At 38.1% G+C, this 22,829-nt stretch overlaps 2 protein-coding genes across 2 annotated transcripts in view; one reads left to right on the top strand and one right to left on the bottom strand.

The window, feature by feature from the left end:
- Nucleotides 1-60: 60 nt before the first annotated feature.
- Nucleotides 61-9,544, bottom strand: gpr137 (G protein-coupled receptor 137). The gene is made up of 8 exons (XM_057849813.1): nucleotides 9,402-9,544; nucleotides 5,795-6,273; nucleotides 5,670-5,719; nucleotides 5,351-5,594; nucleotides 5,146-5,295; nucleotides 913-1,038; nucleotides 731-849; nucleotides 61-664 (listed from the first exon to the last, which is right to left on the bottom strand). Exons 2-8 carry the CDS (start codon nucleotides 6,173-6,175, stop codon nucleotides 568-570), a joined length of 1,167 nt encoding a protein of 388 aa, XP_057705796.1. The 5' UTR covers nucleotides 6,176-6,273; nucleotides 9,402-9,544; the 3' UTR covers nucleotides 61-567.
- Nucleotides 9,545-11,417: 1,873 nt separating this feature from the next.
- Nucleotides 11,418-22,829, top strand: part of pld7 (phospholipase D family, member 7) — a 28,067-nt gene continuing 16,655 nt past the window's right edge. Inside the window, exons 1-4 of the mRNA XM_057849809.1 lie at nucleotides 11,418-11,457; nucleotides 11,546-11,657; nucleotides 12,098-12,187; nucleotides 18,241-19,116. Coding sequence (XP_057705792.1) covers nucleotides 12,140-12,187; nucleotides 18,241-19,116 — 924 coding nt within the window. The 5' untranslated portion in view covers nucleotides 11,418-11,457; nucleotides 11,546-11,657; nucleotides 12,098-12,139. The remainder of the gene's footprint in view (nucleotides 11,458-11,545; nucleotides 11,658-12,097; nucleotides 12,188-18,240; nucleotides 19,117-22,829) is intronic.

Raw genomic sequence — 22,829 nt, 5'->3', positions numbered from 1 at the left:
TTCTAGGTTTTCAATAAAATAAGAAATCACACTAAACTGGTAGCATAAGCAACACTTTATTTTTTTTACAAAGTAAATGTGATTGTCAGAATTGCTTTCTACAGTTGTCAACCAAACTGTTAATACAATAACTTAAAACTTTCAAATACGAATGATCACGAAGTAAAACAAAGTGGAATGAAAAGCTTCCAGTTCATCTGTAGCAGTGGTAGGTTTTCATTGTCCCTTCCCACTAGTAAATACATTCTAATAAAGGAATGCAAATGAAGCTTTTCGAGGAATTGTAAGAGCTACCTATTTGTCAATTTTAACAATAAATTGATGGTCCAGGTGATAAAATGCACGCAACCAAAGTTCACGTTTAGCTGAGACTCATTTTTTGGCAATCTATGTCAAATTCATTCCCTTTGAACAACAATCTATTTTTCAATGTAATTGTTACAACAACTAGAAGGTGCACATAGCATTTTTGTTGACAGTTCCTGAGGCTTTTCAGTGCAAAATGTACTGGCTGTTAAGCTGGTTTTGTTTTTCCTTGAGCGCCACAGTCCACGCTTATATTTGCTGTCAGTTTTGCGGGGTAGAGTAAAAAGAGTGGTGTTGGTGATTCTGGTTTGGGGGGTTGTTGGCAAACAGTAGAGGAGTGGTCTCTGCTACGTACCAGCTAACGAAAAGAAAGGACAAAGATGAAATCCGTTGACATTATTGTGGGTACAGTTGCTTAGCTAACCTTGATTGTGGGCTGTACGTAGAAGTCCATGGAGCAGCTACTTCCTCACTACTACCTTGAGGATCGTCGAAGAAAAAATGACGAGGTAGAACCCTGTTGTTGACGGTCAAGTTGTTGACCTGTCAGGACAACACAGAAATGTAAAAATTCTAATGTCGACTAATTGTGTTATTCCTAACTACCTCTTGAGTAGGACGGCGAACTCTGAAGATGACAATGAGAAGAGTGGTCGGTAGCAGCTCCCAGATGAAGAGAATGGCACCGAAAGCCAGGTAGCCCCTGTCGCCAAGGTCATTACGCAGGTCAGCCTGTGAAACCGCGCCAAAGCATCCAAATTCAATTTTGCCCAGTGACCTTTGTCCTAAATACCCCAAAATTTAATCCTCTTCCATTATATATTACAAAACATGCGGCAAATATGAACATGACCCCTTTATTCATTCTTGATCTAGAACACAAACACACATATTCAATTTGAACTATTTATCACTCCCATTTCAAATTACAAACATATCCTGTAAATTTTACTATACAGTGACCCTGCGCTCCCTTCGCGCCGCGTGTGTCAATCATCGTTTAACTTGTTAAACAGTGGCTGTGGCAACTTATTGTAAGTGAGCAACTTGAGCGGATTTGAGTGAACCCACTCAATGAAGCATTTAATAAAGCCAAGAATTTTTGTACTTTATTCTTGTTTAAAAATAATTCAGTGGGACAGTACCATGTTTAAAGCTTATCATGATTATTTCATTTGAAGTGTTTTAAAAACATTAAAATATATTTGTATACATAAGTTTTTTTGTTATACTTTGAGGGGAAAAAAGGTCAAATAGCGTACTTCTTTCCAATGCTAAATCTGAATAAATATATTGAACATAGGGTTGTTCCGATCATGTTTTTTTGCTCCCGATCCGATCCTGATCGTTTTAGTTTGAGTATCTGCCGATCCCGATATTTCCCGATCCGATTGCTTTTTTTTTTGCTCCCAATTCAATTCCAATCATTCCCGATAATTTTTCCCGATCATATACATTTTGGCAATGCATTAAGAAAAAAATGAATAAAACTCGGACGAATATATACATTCAACATACAGTACTATATTAGTTTATTATGACAATAAATCCTCAAGATGGCATTTATATTATTAACATTCTTTCTGTGAGAGGGATCCACGGATAGAAAGACTTGTAATTCTTAAAGGATAAATGTTACTTTGTATATTGTGACTAAATATTGCCATCTAGTGTATTTGTTGAGCTTTCAGTAAATGATACTGTAGCCATTTAACTGTTCTGCCCAAATGCATGATGGGAAGTGCAACTATGACTGTGCGTAGTGGCATCAATTGATATATCTTCTCTGCGTTGGGAAATAACATAGGGTGTTAAGAAAAAGATCAATTACTACCTTTCTTCCCCACATTGCTTCTCACGATATTTCTAATTGTTGAGAGATAAATTGTAAGGCTTTAGCCAATTAAAAAAAGGCTCCAAAGACTGCCAAAATTCACTCTACTCATTTTACGCTGCCTTTTAGCTCTATATACGGGTAAAACGGCGCCTTTATAGATTGAATGCGACAATGCGTGAGTGGGTCGTGCAACGCATGCGTTAATTGCGTTAAACGTGATTAATTAAAAAAAAATTAATTACTGCCGTTAACGCGATAAATTTGATAGCCCTACTTTAAGCCAAAACTAAAGACTCTGGATGAGTGTAAGACATTTTGTCTGTAATGTTAAATACAATTACAAAACGATTTAATTAAAAAATATATATATTAAAAAAAGGCATGTCCGATATTTTTTTGCCGATTCCGATACTTTGAAAATGACGTGATCGGACCCGATCGGACATCTTTAATTGAACACACAAATTTTTTTTTTTTTTTGGCGGGGTACCTCGCGGTTTTTCACTTATCACGGCAGATTCTGGTCCCCATTAACCAAGAAAAACGAGGAATCCCTGTAATACCTTTCTTCATTCTTGCTATCTTGAACACGTAGTTATGACCTGTGACCTCATTACTCCAAAATTTCAACACGTCTTTTATATTACACACACGTCGTGCAAGTTTGATAATTCCATTATTCTTAAGTTATCTTGATTCCTGAACACAAACATTTCTGATCTCTGTGTCTTTTGACCTCATTACCTCAAAATTTAACTCACTGGCTTCCACTGACGGCAATCAAATGAATATTAGTGACTAACGGATTTAAATTTACAGATGGATGAGAAAAGCAGTCTATCATCATCAATGGCACGGGGAAAAAATGGCACAAAAAAATTTCTGACCTCTGTTACCTTTGACCTCACTACGACCAATTTTTTTTTTCATGTTCCAAAAATATACGCCACGTTTGATAATAAACCCTTTATTCGTTCTTAAATGATCTTCAACAAAAACATTTCTGACCTCTGTGACCTTTGACCTCACTACCACCAAATATTCTTTTTTTCCATTTCATGTTCCCAAAATATCCGCCACATTTGATAATAATCCCTTTATTCGTTCTTGAATAATCTTTAACAAAAACACTTCTGACCTCTTTGACCTCACTACAACCTAATATTCTTTTTTTCCAATTCATGTTCCAAAATATCCGCCACATTTGATAATCATCCCTTTATTCTTTCTTGATTGATCTTCAACAAAAACATTTCTGACCTCTGTGACCTTGACCTCACTACCGCCAACTATTTTTTTCCATTTTATGTTCGAAAAATATACATCACATTTGATAATAATCCCTTTATTCGTTCTTGAATGATCTTCAACAAAAACATTTATGACTTCTGTGACCTTTAACCTCACTATCACCAAATATTCTTTTTTTCCAGTTCATGTTCCAAAAATATCCGCCACATTTAATAATAATAATCCCTTTATTCTTTCTTGAATGATCTTCAACAAAAACATTTCTGACCTCTGTGACCTTTGACCTCCCTACCACCAAATATTCTTTTCCATTTCATGTTTCAAAAATATCCACAACATTTGATAATAATCCCTTTATTCGTTCTTGAATGATCTTTAACAAAAACACTTCTGACCTCTTTGACCTCACTACAACCTAATATTCTTTTTTTCCAATTCAGCTTCCAAAATATCTGCCACATTTGATAATGATCCCTTTATTCTTTCTTGAATGATCTTCAACAAAAATATTTCTGACCTCTGTGACCTTGACCTCACTACCGCTAAATATTTTTTTCCATTTTATGTTCCAAAAATATGCGCCACATTTGATAATCCCTTCATTTGTTCTTGAATGATCTTCAAAAACATTCTGAGCTCTGTGACCTTTGACCTCTCTACCACCAAATATTCTTTTCCATTTCATGTTCCAAAAATAGCCGCCACATTCGATAATAATCCCTTTATTCGTTCTTGAATGATCGTCAACAAGAAAATTTCTGACCTCTGTTACCTTTGACATCACTACGACCAATTTTTTTTTTCATGTTCCAAAAATATACGCCACGTTTGATAATAAACCCTTTATTCATTCTTAAATGATCTTCAACAAAAAAATTTCTGACCTCTGTGACCTTTGACCTCACTACCACCAAATATTCTTTTTTTCCATTTCATGTTCTAAAAATATCCGCCACATTTGATAATAATCCCTTTATTCGTCCTTGAATAATCTTTAACAAAAACACTTCTGACCTCTTTGACCTCACTACAACCTAATATTCTTTTCCATTTCATGTTCCAAAAATATCCGCCACATTTGATAACAACCTTTATTCGTCCTTGAATAATATTTAACAAAAACTCTTCTAACCTCTTTGACCTCACTACAACCTAATATTCTTTTCCATTTCATGTTCCGAAAATATCCGCCACATTTGATAATAATCCCTTTATTCTTTCTTGACTGATCTTCAACAAAAACATTTCTGACCTCTGTGACCTTTGACCTCACTACCACCAAATATTCTTTTTTTCCAGTTCATGTTCCAAAAATATCCGCCACATTTAATAGTAATCCCTTTATTCTTTCTTGAATGATCTTCAACAAAAACATTTCTGACCTCTGTGACCTTTGACCTCACTACCACCAAATATTGTTTTCCATTTTATGTTCCAAAAATAGTCGCCACATTCGATAATAATCCCTTTATTTGTTCTTGAATGATCAACAAAAACATTTCTGACCTCTGTGACCTTTGATCTCACTACCACCAAATATTTATTTTCAATTTTATATTCCAAAAATATCCGCCACATTTGATAATAATCCCTATATTCGTTCTTGGGTTATCTTGAATACAAAGATATAAACAGATATACAGAACAGAATACAAAATGTCTGCCTTCCGTACGTTTCACTCACTGGCGGATGCAAAAATCTAAAAAAAAAAAACTAATGGAAAAGTCGATACAAGCCACTGGACACATACCTGATCAGAGACATTGTACCAGTCGAAGCCAAAAGACTCAATATGGTGGTTCTGAGACAGAAACAAGACGCTGAGGTTGTAGCAAGCTCTGCTGGTAAACAGGAAGATGACTGCTGCGCCCAGTGTTGCTGTGCGACACACTATGGTCCCCTGTTATGATAATAACGTTAAGTCCTTGTCAGTGTTGTCTTTTAAAAACTCTCACCTTTCTAGTCAGTTGCGATCCAGTCGAACGAGAGTGTCGGGTCAGCAGCAGCAGCAGCAGCAAGGCAGCTAGCAACACCGCATCCAAGATGAACAGCAAGTCATTGACAAGTACACGGACCAGGACTAAATTCCAGGTGTGCAGCATTCCTTTGCTTTCCCCGTGGTCTGCGAGTGCCGCACAGGCCACGTTGACGCAAAGGAAGATAGCGTTTAGCGTCCCGTACGTGCAGCGGGCCGCACACCTAAACCAAAAAGAATTAATCGTGTCTGTGACCACTGTCCATGAAAGGGTTAAACATCGTCAGATATTTACTCACAATCGTTTTTCCACATCAGCGCTGTAAGTTTCTCTGGCTTTGAGTAGCACCTGTAAAAACATAGAAATGTTAATCCCTGACATTGTTGCAAAACATCTCCAAGTAGGAAACCACATTTGTCTCACCTGAGTGAAATACAAGTTGATAAGGCTCAGTGTGAAAAACTGTAAGCAGACAGGGAAGCAGTAGAAGAGCCAGTAGACCGCCACAGGGAGGCGGTTGGCCTCCAGAGTGTTCCGAAAGTAAAAAGAAAACAAGGTTGTGCGCAGGGCGGCCCACAGCAGGGAGAGGAAAAGAAAGATGCTCTGATAGCTCCAACGTTTGTGTCTGTAGCGAAGGAGAAGCCAGAGCTGGGCGTACACAACCAGGAAAACGCCACCGTACAGCACCGTGTACAGGATGGTGAAGCCGAGCCTGACCGAGGGAGGCAGAGCCGGACGTAGGGGTAGAGGGGTGGGCAGGGTTGACGAGTTGAGAGGAGGGGCTGCTGTGACTGGAGCTTCCATGGCAGTCCGGACACTTTTACAGGTCCATGATGACTTTACTCTCAACTGCAAATTAGCATTGGATAACTGATGGAGGACACGCTGACTCTTCTACTGTGCTGTAAATTAGACAGTTCACAATTAAAAACCTCGAAATGCAGAGTAACTGAAATAAAAATACAAAATATAAAATTATGAACTGGTGGCTTGGTTGATTTTCTCCGCGAATATTGTGGTAGGAGGACTGACAATTCATTTTTACTTTTCTACTCAAGTGCAATTCTGTATTCAAGTGTGTTCTAATAAATTGATCAGATGCTTTTATTTTATTCAAGCATAGACTTCATAACCTATTGACATGACACAGGAAACGGGGCCGATTTTTAGAAGGAATATTTTCAAAACCAAAGCTGCTACCGACCTAAAACCAAAACAGGCACCTATCTTAGCCATATATGAGTCTCCATGAGCAGCGGCATCAAAAATTCAAAGTCGTTCCCTTATAAAATCCTGATTATTTTTTTATGTAAGTAACTTAAAATGGCTGTTAAAGTCTCAGATTTTACACTAGATGCACAAAAATCACCAAATGCAGAGATAATCACCTATATTTTCAGGATCAATAGCAATATTTAACATATTATTTAAGTTTTTGACCAAAATAGCAACTTAATTTTTTTTTTTTACTGCAAGTTTTAAACAGCAAATAAATCACTCAATTTAACATCCGAAACTTAATACTTGAGGAGAACATGCAGAATCAATTATAAATAAAATGTAAATAGATTATTAATACATTCTATATACAATCACAAATTATTATAGATGTCTGGTGATTCATTTGGAAGTGCAATGGCGACTCTTGAAGTTGATATACAGGCATGTGAAAAAATTAGGACACCCCATTAAATATTCAATTCTTTATTAAGAAATGTTCACACGTCTGATCGTGTTTTTCTTTATCTCTGGAAAAGAAAGTGATTTAATAGCAGGTAAACAGCAAAAAATAACATTGTTTTACTGATCACACCAAATATATCAACAAAAATGCATATTCTAACTGAGGAAAAGGTTAGGACACCATACCATCTTATAGCTACTGTTACCCCCTTTGGCTGAAATAACTTCAGTGTGACGCTTTTTGTAGCCATCTACCAGTCTTTGACATCGGTCTGAAGACAGTTTGCCCCACTCCTCATCGCAAAATACTTCCAGTTGTGAGATGTTTGAGGGGTTCTTGCATGTACAGCCGTTTCAAGTCACCCCGCAGCATCTCAATGGGATTAAGATCTGGGCTTTGACTCGGACATTGCAGGACTCTCTTCCTTTTCAGCCAGTCTTTGGTGGATTTACTGGTATGTTTTGGGTCATTGTCATGATGCAGGGTCCAGTTTCGCTTCAAGCTTTATTTTTTCACAGATGATCTCACATGTTCCTCAAGCGCCCTCTGATACTCGATAGAATTCATGGTGGATTCTATGATGGTGAGCTGGCCAGGTCCTGCTGCAGCAAAGCATCCCCAAACCATGACACTTCCACTCCCATGTTTCACAGTTGGTATAAGGTTATTTTCCTGGAATGCTGTATTGGGTTTACGCCAAACATGTCCTCTCTTCTGGTCTCCAAATAATTCAATTTTAGATTCATCAGTCCAAAGAAGATTATTCCAGAAGTCCTGGTCTTTGTCTACATTCATTCTGGCAAACTTCAGTCTGGCCTTTTTGTTCTTCTTAGAGAGCAAAGGTTTACTCCTTGCACACCTCCCATGAAGGTTAAACTTCTGAAGACTTTTTCTGATTGTACAAGCATGTACTTTCACATCAACAGTAGCAAGAGCCTGCTATAGGTCCCGTGGTGACATTTTAGGGTTTTTGGAGACTTCTCCTAGCATCTTGCGGTCTGCTCTTGGGGTGAACTTGCTTGGATGGCCAGGCCTGGGCATGTTGGCAGTTGTTTTGAATGTCCTCCACTTGTAGACTATTTTCCGGACAGTGGAATGGCTGATTTTACGTTCTTTTGAGATCTTTTGAAATCCGTTACCAGACTCATAAGCGTCAACAATCTTCTTTCTGAAGGTCTCAGACAGCTCCTTTGATCTCACCATGGTGTTTTAACTCACTTCAACAGTCAGTCACTGTTGAAGTATTCTGTGTTGAGTAGTGGGGTAAACTTTCTTCAGACCGACATCAAAGACTGGTAGATGGCTACAAAAAGCGTGTCACTGAAGCTATTTCAGCCAAAGGAGGTAACATTAGCTATTAGGTGGTAGGGTGTCCTTTTTCCTCAGTTAGAATATGCATTTTTGCTGATAAATTTGGTTGAATGCGTAAAACAATGTTATTTTTTTTTGTTTGCCTGCAATTAAATCATTTTCTTCTTTAGAGATAAAGAAAAGCAAGATCAGACATTGATATGTGAACATTTCTTAATAAAGAACTGAATATTTAATGGAGTAAAAAACCTGTCCTAGCTCTCTGCTATTGCACTAAATTGAAATTATTTTTATGTTATGTTGGTTAAAACTTTATTTAAAGACTGTGCCTTTTTGTAAGACTCTGCATTTAAGTATTGTTAATAAATGCTTATAATATCACATAGCAGTCATAATTCGAAAATTTCAACTTAACATTTTTATTTTTATTGATTTCGGAAAATGAATTAATAATATTTCCAAAAACATAGTGGGACACTGGTGGGAATCTCTACTACCAGGCAGTTTTCTGGGGGAAACCCTGAAAATACTTTTGCCACCTGTGCTTTAACACACCTTTAGAAGACATCAACACCGAAAAGCACTAACATTTCAGAAGCAAGATGTCATTTCCAAAAACAGAAAAGTCAGACGTAAAAACCAATAGGTGCGCGTTTATAGAGGACAAATTAAAACACTTATCTTCACAGCAGTTTTTGGGAAGGTGACCATTTCTTCCCCTTTAGCTTTGCTGTTTCATTTAATTAACCCCCTTTACAAGATAATGACCATGTTAGGCATTCAAATTATTTGTATGATATTTTAATCACTATAATGTAGTAGTACGATGACACAACAACCTTGACTTCAAAAAGATTGCTGTTTTGACAACCACATTAGATATTTGTCATAAACAACATGCTAACTTAAAAGAGCTAAGCCATTCGTTACAAAGTTATTTGGTTTTTGTTTTAGCGCAAAAACTCGAGAAACATGTCTTTCACTGTCATATCTTGTCATATATAAAATCATAATTGAAGTAAATCAAAGCCAGACCTTATTATTTTTAAGGGAAGCAGCGGTACCGACGACAGATGTCAAACTTCAGATATCACATATATAAGGCTATATGTGGAAAGGCGTAGTCGGCGGCGTATGTAACTGGCGGCCATCTTTCATCAGAAGATTTCCATGTGGGCTCTACAATAGCTAACATAAAGTGTAAAGTGATATACAGTTTACACCACTACAATTCGCCCAATTTAGTAAACTATGACAACGTGGCTATGATTGAGACTAGATTTTGAAAAAAATATTTGTTAACTATACAGTTAATGTACTGCATCTCAAACTTATGAAAAACCAAGCTGTTTAACAACCGTTTGAAAATTTAGAAATTTCTGAATTTAGAGGTTTCTGCTCTTGCACCCATCTTTAAATAAATCTTTAAAGCCAAAAGAACTGTTATGTTTGATAAAACAATATGTCTTTATGCTGCCATAGCAGAATTATGGCGCATTAAACCCCCGAAGTATTTTTAATTTGTCCGTTTTACCCTGGAAACCCCCGTTTACAGACGTCACGCAACCGCTTTTGTTTTTTGTTTTGTTTTATTATTTGAAATGTCTGTCATTTTTAGCTTAGAATCATTCATTGATGTCTAATATTTAGTAAAAAAAAAATATATATTTCTGATGATAAATAATCGATCCAAACAGAAAAATGGGGGGGGGGGGCATTTAAATGGGTAAATATATGAAAATGAAAATCTCGAGCACTCCTTGATGTCTACGATTTCTGCATCACGACCCTTGTTATATTACCATGTTTCATCCATAAAATCCCCCCAAATATCCGGCTGTGGCCATTCACAGCTGTGTCTTGACACTCGGTGATACGTCCTACACGGAGTTTTGGGATCGAAAAGAGGTAAGTACGCGATAATATCTCGTTAAAATCATGGCGTCTTTAATTCTGCTCTCTCATGCTCTCGCCTCCAGTTAGTGTTTTGCTGTTTGAAAATAAATAAATGAAATAAAAATGCCCTCCTGGTCAAAATTTTTCTTCCCCCAGAAAATTGAGATTTTAAGCTTTCCAATGATGTATCACACATGCATATGGGAAAATTTTGAAATTTGGCCAAATTGGGGGTCTGAGAGCGGAACTTCAAGTCACCTGAGTGTTTTCCGCCACAGTTATTTCAAAATCCATGATCAATTAACTATAATGTTTAGGGCTGCAGCGATCGATTATTTTAGCAGTCGATTAATCGGTGAACCATTAGTTCGAATAATCGAGTAATCGGATAAGGAACATGAAAATTACCTAAGCTGAGCCTCAAACGGTATAATAAATAAATAAATGAGGATCTATGTACAACAAAAGAAGAATTGGCTAACTTACATAGCAAAAGTCCGCTAGTTTAAATGTTATAAAATGCTAACGTTTTGTACAATACTCTTAACAAATTATTCAAACACATATTCCCACAAAAATAGGCTAAATTTACCATATAAACTAAATTACGAATGCATTTAAAAAAAAAAAAAAAAACATTAACTCTAACAAAAACTTAGCTTATGTTGGTCTTAACAGGGAGCACCTGGATTCACCCATGTGAAATGAGGGAGACTATAAGGCAGTGTATCCACCCAAATCAATAAAACTAAATGCAAACACTTTTAAAATAAACCATTACAACGCCACTTAAACGAATACTCAGGGGAGCAACATATAATTTGAATCTTTTTTTAATCAAATACTTGTTAATTGATTAATCGTCGCAGCGCTAAAAATGTTATATTTAAAGAACAGCTTGTTCCAAAATGGCCGACATTTGATAACGCTTGGCCCCGTTGGTTCGCAGCGCCCAACGGACATCTCGTTTTATATGGTTCTCTTTCCGTAAGACGAAATTCACGTTGGTATTTCCGGGTTACGTCGCGTGCGTCACCTGTGATAGGTGGAGTTTGCGTTTTTGATTCCAACCACCAATCAGAAATAACAGGAATTCGCGGTTTCTTCAGATTCTTGTTTACGTGCTCTACGAAAGATAGATTGATTGAACCCCAAACCATCGTGTCAAACTGCAGCATATTAAGTCCACGTGTCGGTTTGTTAGCTGCAGTGTGTTCTTCTTATTTTCATCTTTAAAAGTTGCTGTGTCAAATTTTAACAATGCCGATGGTTCTGCGGTCCAGAAAATCAGTGCACGTCGGTGAGGCAGCAGACGAAGAGGTGAGTGAAACAGAAGAAACACCCATAGTGAGGAGGAAGTCTCCGAGCCGCCTACAGAAGAGACCAACTTACGCGGTGAGTAGCGTTACTCAAGTTTTCCGCCTCCCTACCCTCCTCAGCCGAACAAACCTCTACTTCGCAGCGAGCCACGTAGTTCCTCGTTGAGGTCCACGGTAGCATCGCTAGCTGATTAAACCGGAAATTAAAAAGGAAGGAAAAACAAGAAAAAGAAGCAGGAGAAACAAACGGTTTATACAATATTCATCTACGAGTTGCATTTACTAATCGTCACGAGCTTTGTGTTGTTGATTGTGAAGCATTGTGCGTTCAAACGCGCAAACCACCGCGTCATGGTAGGTCTTTTCATTCTCTGCACGTTTTTTTTACGTGACTAAGATGACTCATTTCTTTAGGTACTTTACCTTACCGGTCGTTGCATTCATTATTTGTCGTGTTTTGGTCTTATTCACTGACCCACTTGTTTGTTTTGCTTTTTTGTTTTGTTTTTGCCCCAGGAGTCATCGGACTCGGACTCTGACGTTGTACAAAGTGTAGAGATGGAGAGACCCCAGACTGATGGGGAAGAGGAAGAGCCCGATGACATGGTAGTATTACACTTATTACTAGAACACACACTGTTTGCATTAGGGGTGTGACAAAATATCGAAATGGAGATATATCGTGATACTTTGTATCCTAAAAGGTTATCGATATGCTCCTGTTAAGAATCGAGATATCGTTTAAAAAGGTGTCAATCAGGGGCGTTACCGGGGGGCAGGGGTGGGCAGTGCCCATCCACGGACACGCTCTGCCCACCCAAAGAAAACTGGATGTACAGTAGTATTAACGGCAGTCTGGGCACCGCGTATGGTGTCCCATTCATTTAGTACTAATGTGTTCTAACTTTTAACCTTTGCGTTGTTACCTCCTCTTTCACCTTAAAAAAAAATGAAATGTTTGTTTTGTTCCTAGGGGGCGCTACACACATTTACACATATTTTGATTTTTACATTTTATCAAGGTTTTCACCAGTGTTCACCTGGCTGTTGAGTTTGGTGAGTTTTGAAGCATTCTGAGGGGGTCAAAGTAGGGCTCAACGCGTTGGCGGGACAAAGAATGGCTGCTAGGGGGCGCTACATAGTAAGCCTGAACGATATATCGTTTAAACATCGCCATCGCGATGTGCGTGTGCGCAATAGTCCCATCGCAAGCACGTGCGATAGTTTTTCTTTTTTTTTTGATCCACATACACCTCACTTTCTGGTCTGCGCACAGCCTCCTACCCTCCCTCTCCCAGCCTTTTGATCCTCTCAGTCAGTGCGGCACAACGATGGCTTTGATCTGGCCAAAGAAGCAGACTTCACACGGGCATCTGTCAATCATCGTTTAACTTGTTAAACAGTTGCAAGGAAGCCGCGCTGGAATGAATGTGTGTACTATGGGGACGTTGGAGACATTTAAATGCCAGAAGTGATCATGAGGAGTTTGAAATTTCTACATGTCACTTCAACGGTCACAGCTAAAGTAGATAAACAGAAGCATTTAATAAAGCCAAGCATTTATCTGCTACAGTACTTTATTCTTGTTCAAAAATGATTTGGTTGGACAGTTATGTTTAAAACTTATCATAATTATGACATTTGAAGTGCTTAAAAACCATTTATTTATATACATTTTTAAAATCACTTTGGGGGGAAAAGTGAGAAAAAAACATGTCTTATATGTATCTCTTTCCAATGCTAAATCTGAATAAATACATTGGGCACAAAAAACACACACACAAAAAAAAAAAAAAAAAATGGGGGAGGTGCGCTACTTTACGGTTTTTCACTTATCGCGGCGGGTTCTGGTCCCCATTAACCGCGAAAAACAAGGGATGACTACACTGTGGTGATGGTGAGTCATCTAAAGTCTTTCCAAACAGCTATTTAAGTCATCTTGTGATAATTTCTTGAAAAAAATATATGTACATTTTTTTTAATATCGCAATATATCGCAAACCCCAAAAAAATCGCAGCAATAGTTTTTTCCAATGTCGTTCAGGCCTACTACATAGTGAATTTGGAATTTGTCTTTACACCGTATCAAAGATAACACCTGTCTTGACCTGCTTGCCGATTTTGGTGCATTTTGAAGCATTCTAAGGAGGTAAAATTGAGCTCAAAGTGGCTGCGGAACAAAGAATAACTATAATAATAATAATAATAAAACCGAGGAACCACAATAGGTTACCTAAAAAAAAAAAAAACATTGTCAATTCGTCACCTGCATGTCCATACTGTTCAGTTATGGATGTGTTCTACATCAAATAAAATCAAATCAATTTTTATTTGTTTAGACCAATTCACAACAACAGTTATCTCAAGGAGAAAACAAAACATGTTTTAAGGTGCAGCAGCTCTACGCTGGATTTCGATTTTCGACCTACTTGAGCGTTGTAGCTATTTCCAAGAGGTTCCCACTCCTAGTTTGCATATAGAGAATTACGATGTACTGTATCTTTCTCTGACAATCCAGTTTTACACGACTTGTCTATAATGCAAATGTAATCAGTGTATCTTGTCTACCTACCTTGTCTATTTATAATTTAAAAGTATTCAATGAATAATTTAAGACGAATGGGACTCAGATTAACTCAGGTCAACTAGTTGAGCCAAACTGAAGATTAAAACAAGTTGAACCTAACTACAGTAACAGCAACAAAACCTTTCTATCTGTCTTCACATTGCTTCAAATATAGAAACTTCATTGAATTATGTGATATACTGCAATACAAGGGCGTAGGTTTGGATGGGGATTAGGGACGGTAGGGACATAACACTACCAACCTTTAAGGATGTTCGAATTGTCCACACCAACTTTTAAGCAACCTTATTTGAATTATATAATGATTATAATTGATGATGATTATTAATGATAATAATTTATGTCTTCCCACATGTTGTAAGAATAGAATTGACTCTTCCGTTATTTAGTGAGTTACTGTATTTTCATTATGTTTACACTTACATTCACCCCTTTTCACTTGCTGAATGTGCCGGTCCATTTTTTCCCCTCAAACGCACGTTTGATTGCCTGATGACTAGAACAAACAAACACGCACAGAAATACTGTGGGGCAAATAAGTATTTAGTCTACCTCTAATTGTGCAAGTTCTCCCACTTGAAAATATTAGAGAGGCTTGTAATTGTCAACATGGGTAAACCTCAACCATGAGAGACAGAATGTGTGTGTGTGTGGGGGGGGGCAGAAAATCAAATTGTTTGATTCTTAAAGAATTTATTTGCAAATCATGGTGGAGAATAAGTATATGGTCAATACCAAAAGTTCATCTCAATACTTTGTTATTTACCCTTTGTTGGCAAAAACGGAGGCCAAACGTTTTCTGTAACTCTTCAAAAGCTTTTCACACACTGTTGCTGGTATTTTGGCCCATTCCTCCATGCAGATCTCCTCTAGAGCAGTGATGTTTTGGGGCTGTCATTGGGCAACACGGACTTTCAACTTCCTCCACAGATTTTCTATGGGGTTGAGATCTGGAGACTGGCGTGGCCACTCCAGGACCTTGAAATGCTTCTTACCATGCTTCTTACCTTTGTTGCCCTGGCTGTGTGTTTGGGATCATTGTCATGCTGAAAGACCCAGCCGCATCTCATCTTCAATGCCCTTGCTGATGGATGGAGATTTTCACTCAAAATCTCTCAATACATGGCCCCATTTATTCTTTCCTTTACACAGATCAGTCGTCCTGGTCCCTTTGGTCTCTGTGTTTCTACCAAAAAGTTCTATTTTGGTTTCATCTGACCATAACACATTCTCCCAGTCCTCTTCTGGACCATCCAAATGCTCTCTAGCGAACCGCAGACGTGCCTGGATGTGTACTTTCTTCAGCAGGGGGACACGTCTGGCAGTGCAGGATTTGAGTGCCTGGCGACGCATTGTGTTACTGATAGTTGCCTTTGTTACTGTGGTCCCAGCTCTCTGTAGGTCATTCACGAGGTCCCCCCGTGTGGTTCTGGGATTTTTGCTCACCGTTCTTGTTATCATTTATACGCCACGGGGTGAGATCTTGCATGTAACCCCAGATTGAGGGAGATTATCAGTGGTCTTGTATGTCTTCAATTTTCTAATAATTGCTCCCGCAGCTGATTTCTTTACACCAAGCGTTTTACCTATTGCAGATTCAGTCTTCCCAGCCTGGTGCAGGTGTACAATTTTGTCTCTGGTGTCCTTCGACAGCTCTTTGATCTCGGCCATAGTGGAGTTTGGAGTGTGAATGATTGAAGTTGTGGACAGGTGTTTTTTATACCGATAATGAGTTAAAACAGGTGGCATTAATACAGGTAATGAGTGGAGCCTCGTTAGACCTCGTTAGAAGAAGTTAGACCTCTTTGACAGCCAGACATCTTGCTTGTTTGTAGGTGACCAAATACTTATTTTCCACTCTAATTCGGAAATAAATTCTTTAAAATCAAATAATGTGATTTTTTTTTTTCCACATTCTGTCTCTCATGGTTGAGGTTTACCCATGTTGACAATTACAGGCCTCTCTAATCTTTTCAAGTAGAAGAACTTGCACAATTGGTGGTTGACTAAATACTTATTTGCCCCACTGTAATTGTGCAGGGTTTGCAGTAATCATTCACCTTGCAAAAATTGATGAATCCACGTCAGTTCAGTGTTATTTTAGTGGGGTAAAGGAATCTATAGATAGAAAGACATGTACTTCTTAAAAGATAAACCTTATTATGAGTTAAAATAATTTGATATTGAACCCCCTCTTGATGTTTTCGTTTTCATACAATTTGTAAAATTAGTTCAACTAGTAGGTCTCCATTGTTGTTAACATCGCAGGGCGGTGACGTCACGTGGTTACGCTGCCGGGCCTCCAGAGTATGACTCTTGCAACATAAACGTCATCTGTTCAACCCTTTCAATTTGAACCAGAGAGGAATATTAATGAGCATGACAGCACTGTCAATATTAAACAAAACGAGCAGCAAAAGCAAAATGAACAGGAAAGACAGGCTAAAACGTGACGAGAGGAAAAAAAGTGTTCTGCCAAAATGTGCTACACCGGCAAAACGTGCTGCAAGAGGCGAGTTCGACACCCAAAGTGCTACCATGTGCTTTCAGCTTGTTTTGTTTAGATGCATTCAGACAGAACATAGTAAAGATGCCTTAAGAAAATACTTAAACATAATAATATCAAATAAGGGTGGTTTAAATATGCTACGTGAGTAATGTGGTCAACAGATCAACAATCTGCTTTAAAGTTACCACAACACAATGATTAAAAGTATGAGAGGGAAACACGTGCAAACAAGAAAACACTTTGCGTGACATGCAAAAAGTATTTTGAGGCAATGAAAGGTAATAATAGACTCAATAAAAACGCAAATAGTAAGTACTCGCCGCTTTTTGCCAATGAGCGCATGTGTTGGAGGTCTCGCCACGTTGAAGGAATGGCGGTAACCCAGTAATATTTAAGTGACAGTGACAATCTACGATTCTACGTCATCACCCTAGCGTCTATAAAACATGGCGCCCTCCGTAGGTCAAAACATGTACTAAATATTATACATTCAGATTTTTAAAACAATGGAAATATTTTATGTGTTTCTAATCAATAACATATTTTAGTAAAAATGAACAATTGTGGCTTATTGGAGCCTACAAGTCTTTAAGTCTGAGGTTCCCTTTAACAAAACAGCATATTAATAAATAAATAAAAAATGTTTTTTAAATAATTGATTTGATTTTATCGTCACTTAACATATTGTCACGACTCCATTTTTAAGGCATTGTACAGTATATTATACATAAAAATATTGATGGTATTGATTCCACTGCTCTACAAAATTTTTGGAAAAGATCTGCTTCAGAGATCCAAATGGCTAAATCATATTTGCTGTGATCACATGAATTGGAAAAGAAAAAGATTTTTGTGCTGGTTGGCTAAAATATTCAAGATATTTAATGTTAAAGTTTGATTGCAAACATGCATTGGTGTAATTATATTAGTTTTACAACTTGCTACATTTCACATGAGATAAATATATCAGCTAATGAAATGTGTCTACTACATTAATGCATTTTGTCCACAGATTTTTAGATCAATGACAATATTTTATGTGTTTCTAGTAAAATATTTTAGTAAAGGACAACAATTGTGGATTGCCAATAATTCTTTAAGTCCGAGGTTCCCTTTAAAATCTCTTTTGAGTAATATAGATAAACACCTTTTGAACTGATTTTTACTACTTCAAAATTCTCGGATGGTTTAAATGACACATTTCCGCGTATTATTCAATATATTCTAATGGCCTACCTACAGTTCGATGTATCCTGAACTCTTAAGTATAGAATTTTGAAGGTTCAAACACGGATAAAATTTTGGAAGTGACAGGTTACACCAAAATGGCATCGAAACAAAAATATTTCAAAGATGAGGTTGAGGTTTGGGATTCCTCCACATCATAATTGAAAGAACCCTGGCATTCCTCCTCTACGAAACAACCTTAACCCTTAAAACAACAGTTTTCCAAGCAGAATTGACCTTCATTGTAAAAATGGTTGACGCTGAATAAATTGATTTCCAAGTGACGAAATGCAGCATTCTTATAGTTTTTCACCACATTTGTTGTGTCCTCTTCAGGATCTGAGGAACTGCAGCATTATGCTGGAACGTCTCGGTAATAAGGCCGCCAAAAGAGAATTTGAGGATAAAGATGACCTGAGCCGCAAAAGTGCAAAGCCTGCCTCCCGCATCCCTACTATGCTGAAACGGCCTGTCATTGCCAGCCCAGAACTGCCTGTCTCCAAAAAAGATCCTCCTGCTGTTGTTCAGCCTGCAAGTGCTGACACATCAAAGTCCAAATTGCCTGAGGCTCGTGAAAAAACACACCCCTTTCCAACAGTTCGCATACCCAGAGTTGGTTCTGAGGTCCCTGCCATCTTGAGGAGCTTAGAAACTGCGACAGGAACTGCACCCAAACACTCTGTTTTGTCTGAAGGACTGCAGCCCAGTCTCATAGTTAGCCCCAGGCCTGCCCTGAGAGCAGAAGAGAATTTCATTAAAGAGGAAGACAACAGTCATTACCCCAAATTTGAGAGTTCCTCAAGTCACCTTCCTTGTGTGGAACTACTCAGCCGTAATCCACTTCAAGAAGAAGACCCACAGAGGCCTCGTATTGCAATAGAGAGCAATATTCCTCTAAAGATATCCAAAGCGCTCCCTTGCATACCCGATGTGAGCCAAGCAGAGGCTATTGTGAACGAAAAACCACCATGGGAGAACGAAGACCCGAATGCGGCGGAGTCAAAGAGCTTAAAATCTTCATCAGACTTCGACAGCGAGGATGACCTGGCGATGGGTGACTGCGGGGATATAAAGAAAAAAATGGAGAGGCAAGCGAGCAAAATAGTCAATGAAGATGTTGATATTAAGGAAAATGCTGGAATTCATGACAAGTCGGCCTGGCCAGTGACGGCAGAGCAGCCTGTCAAAACCCGGTCTACCAAGTCAACAAAAGTGAGTTTACTAGCTGCCTAGCTTTAATCGTGTAGCTGTGGCTCCTTCAAAAATTGTTTACAGGGGTGGCCATTAGGCTTGTCAAAAGTATTGATTAAGCCTGTCGCAATATGCAATAATTCCATTTATCGCACAATAAATAAAAATGAAGGCGGTAATTTTTCCGCTGCGATTTATCACCTCGCATGCACGTGCGTGCGGCAGACGTGCTGTTAAAAGTTCGGATTCCTTGTTACCAACTACGCAAAATGCATCTTCGTTTCAGGTCCGGCAAAAAATGGCGCCGGAGCCAATCGTCCTATTATATCCTTTTGTTCAACGTATACCGGCTGCATCAGTGCTCCGGATTGACTGCGGACCATCTCCGGCGTACCGGTGTTGTTGACTGTGGGCGCTCCCGTCAGGGGTGGCCTTTCACGCGGGGCGGCTATTTTTCGGTACAACACTGGATATTTACAACGAAGTCCGCCAAAACATTGTTACTGACTTGGCTGCTACGAGCAACCTCGCTTTGACAACGGACAGCTGACATGATGAACATTGAGTGGCAAATTAAGAGCGCTATGCTTCAAACTCGTCCTGTTTATGAAAGTCAATTGTCATGTGCTGGTGTTGTGCAGTAATGAGCAGACGCGACTGTGGCGTTTGCCAACTTTTTTATGAGCGCACACACTAGATATCATGAAATAGCAAACTAGATGTGCTACATCCCGTGCCATTGGCTACATGAGCCCAGAGTGATTATGGGACACGTAGTCCATCGATGAATTATAAACCACCATGACTGAATGGAAGTTAAGAAGGCCAAATCAATCCATACCAGTGACTATAGATAATGCTGCAAATATTGTTAATTCAGTACGTGACACAGATGGATTCGGACCACAAATAGGAGGTCTTGCTCATGTAGTAAACCTAGCTGCTAAGAGAGCTGTAGCAATCAACAGTGTGCCCCGCCTCACTTTACAAACAGTAAAGATTGTTTTATACAAAATTTCTTCAGATCAGTAAGAAGTAAGCACATAAATATTATGCACTAAAATTGATGTTTATATGATGGCAATTTTTGCTCGTTAGCAACAAAAAAAAAAAAAAACGAAACAAAAAATACAATTGTTATTTTTATTTTTCCAGAGCATTAAATGTATTGAATCGGATCGAAAATCTTGTCCCCCGTATCGAAAATCGTACCGAACTGTGAATTAACTGTATCGTTGCATCCCTATGGAACACCATATCAGAAGCTATGACGGGAAAAGTTTTCATTTGCCTAAATGCTTAAGTTGTTAAGTGCAATTTTATCTTTTTTTCTTGAAAAACACATTTTATTCTGTGTTTCTGTGCGATATTAATATTGTTGTCTTTTACTTAAGAGGCGTGGTCTATTGCTTTTAGTTGTGAATTCTTAAAAAGTATTTTTGAATTTAAGAGTAAATATTTATTGCGTTTAAACGGGTGTACTTGATCTATTAATATATACTGTATTCTCACTGTGTTATTGTAAATTGGTTTAAAAAAAAAAATTGGGGGGCGCAATAATATCGCAATAATTTAAGAGATATATTATCGCACACTAAAATTTGTTATCGCGACAGGCCTAGTATTGATAGTGAAATGTCATGTCCTGATACGATATTTAATTGCAGAAATAGTATTGATACCCGGTTATTCGTTTTTGCACTACGACATGTCACCAGCATTTATTGCCATAGGGTAAATTTGATTTTGCATTAATCTCAATAGTAACGCTAATAGAGGATAATTATGCAATTTGCTTGTTGACTCATTGGTTTTCTTTGACGGTGCTAGACGTTCAATCCGTTTCAAGTGGAAGACACGTTCAAACAGATTGGACATCTATGAGTAATAAACTCATTTAAAGAGTTACAAGTTAGTTTTGAATAGCAACATGATGGAATAGAATAGATAAGGCTGTCATCGTACGTGGTGCTGATACACTTAATTTAAAAAATTAACATTGTTTTTTTTTTCGGTTTTGGATCTATCAAGTATTTTTTTGAGTATCGATATGGAGTTGAAAATTCTAGTTTTTTATTAACAGTAGTGGCTAGGGATCACATCGGAAATCGGGCTTATCACACAATTTTTAAGAGCTTTGGAATCCGGCGAAAACGATCAGGTTTTTAATTTAAAAATTATATAAAGTTGTACCTCGACATACGATCGCTTCGACATGCGTTCTTTTCGACATCTGACGTAAAATTTGACTCGCCATTTGTTTCTACTGTACATCCAACGACGTGCTCGAAGTATGACAATCTACGACAGCACCGCAGTTTTTCTTACTTTTTACTTTAGTACTTTTTAACGCAAGACAGACGCATGGCAGATTTTCTTGTGAGAGAAATCAACATGGAAACCAACAATGTTAGTGAAAGTGGTGAAAAAAAGGGAAAAAGGTGATGCTTACTGTTACCATTGACATGGAGATAGATATGATGGAAAAATATGAGCGTGAGGTGCACATCCGTGATATGGCTCGCTCAACAATACAGCTGTAGACTGTCTATGACGGTCCTCCTCTGTTCGCCAGTCTTTTTAAGTTAAGATGGGAATTATCATTGTGGTAACATCGCCAAACTGCCAGCTTCGTCAAGTTTCTAATCATTTATTCCATCAACATAATGCTAGCATCAAAACATTAAAATAGGAAGTAAAATAGAACCGCACTCTATCTCACCGTCACGTCAGCCCCGTGGTGTTTTCAGGTACAAAAAAAAAAGTGTCCGCCACATTAGAACCCGATTCGTTACATTATTACAGGTATTACTATTATTATATTATTATTCGGATTTTTATGCATAATGTATTCGTTTTAATCTTTGTAATTGCTATCTGCAATAGTAACAGCAGTATTTGTTAAGGATTTAGTGTAGGTTTTGTGCTGCTGAACGAATCAATGGAATTATAATGTATTCTAAAATCCTGCTCGACATATGACCATTTCGACTTACAAAGTCCTGGAACAACATAACTTCATATGTGGAGGTACCACTGTATTTGTTTTTCTGCTTCATGATCGTACGTCCCCACAGCCTCTCACTCTCTTTCCTGCAAAGCAGTGCAATCAAACTGTTTCTGATATGAAAAAAATCAGAAAAATCAAAAATTAAAACTGGTTTATTTTGACTTGGATCCAGCAGCCCCTCCCTCTCCTGCCTGCTGTCTCATGAGCTAGTGTTCACCCCGTCCTTTGATTGGTTAAATGTTAATGGTAAATGGAAACCTTTTTAAGGCCCTCAATGCGCTTCACACCACAGGGTGTCCATAAAGTCTCTTTACCATTTCAAAAATGTATTAAAAATGCAATTGATTAGATATTTTATTCAGATTTGTTGTATTGTATTCAGCGTTTATTGAAGGTTTTTTTTTTTTTTTTTGACCTCTTTTAATACACTTCTACATGGGCACAATTAGTTGCACGAAGCACATCAAGACGGTACTCGATTTCTTGCCATATTCGCTGTAGCTTAGCCTCATCAATTGTGGCAATGGCATCATTAATTCTTTGCTTAAAGGTCAGTAATGTCCCTTATCTTTGTTCGATACACGATATCTTTAACATAGCCCCATAGAAAGAAGTCCAGGGGAGAGATATCTGGTGAACGTGGCGGCCGAGGAATTGGCCCATCCCTTCCAATCCATCGGATTTCGGTCTGGAAATGTTTGATTGAGGAACCCACGAACATGCA

The sequence above is a fragment of the Corythoichthys intestinalis genome, chromosome 11 (assembly GCF_030265065.1).
Source record: "Corythoichthys intestinalis isolate RoL2023-P3 chromosome 11, ASM3026506v1, whole genome shotgun sequence".
NCBI lineage: Eukaryota > Metazoa > Chordata > Actinopteri > Syngnathiformes > Syngnathidae > Corythoichthys > Corythoichthys intestinalis.
The sequence above is the reverse complement of the archived record's forward strand: the minus strand, read 5'-3'. Positions and strand labels throughout refer to the sequence as shown.

Excerpts from the sequence above, each read along its gene's own strand:
- gpr137 (XM_057849813.1), bottom strand. The coding sequence starts at position 6,175 with ATGGAAGCTCCAGTCACAGCAGCCCCTCCTCTCAACTCGTCAACCCTG. Across the intron at positions 5,595-5,669 it reads GCTGATGTGGAAAAACGATT|GTGTGCGGCCCGCTGCACGT; the intron begins GTGAGTAAATAT and ends TTTTTGGTTTAG. Across the intron at positions 1,039-5,145 it reads GGTACAATGTCTCTGATCAG|GCTGACCTGCGTAATGACCT; the intron begins GTATGTGTCCAG and ends GCGGTTTCACAG.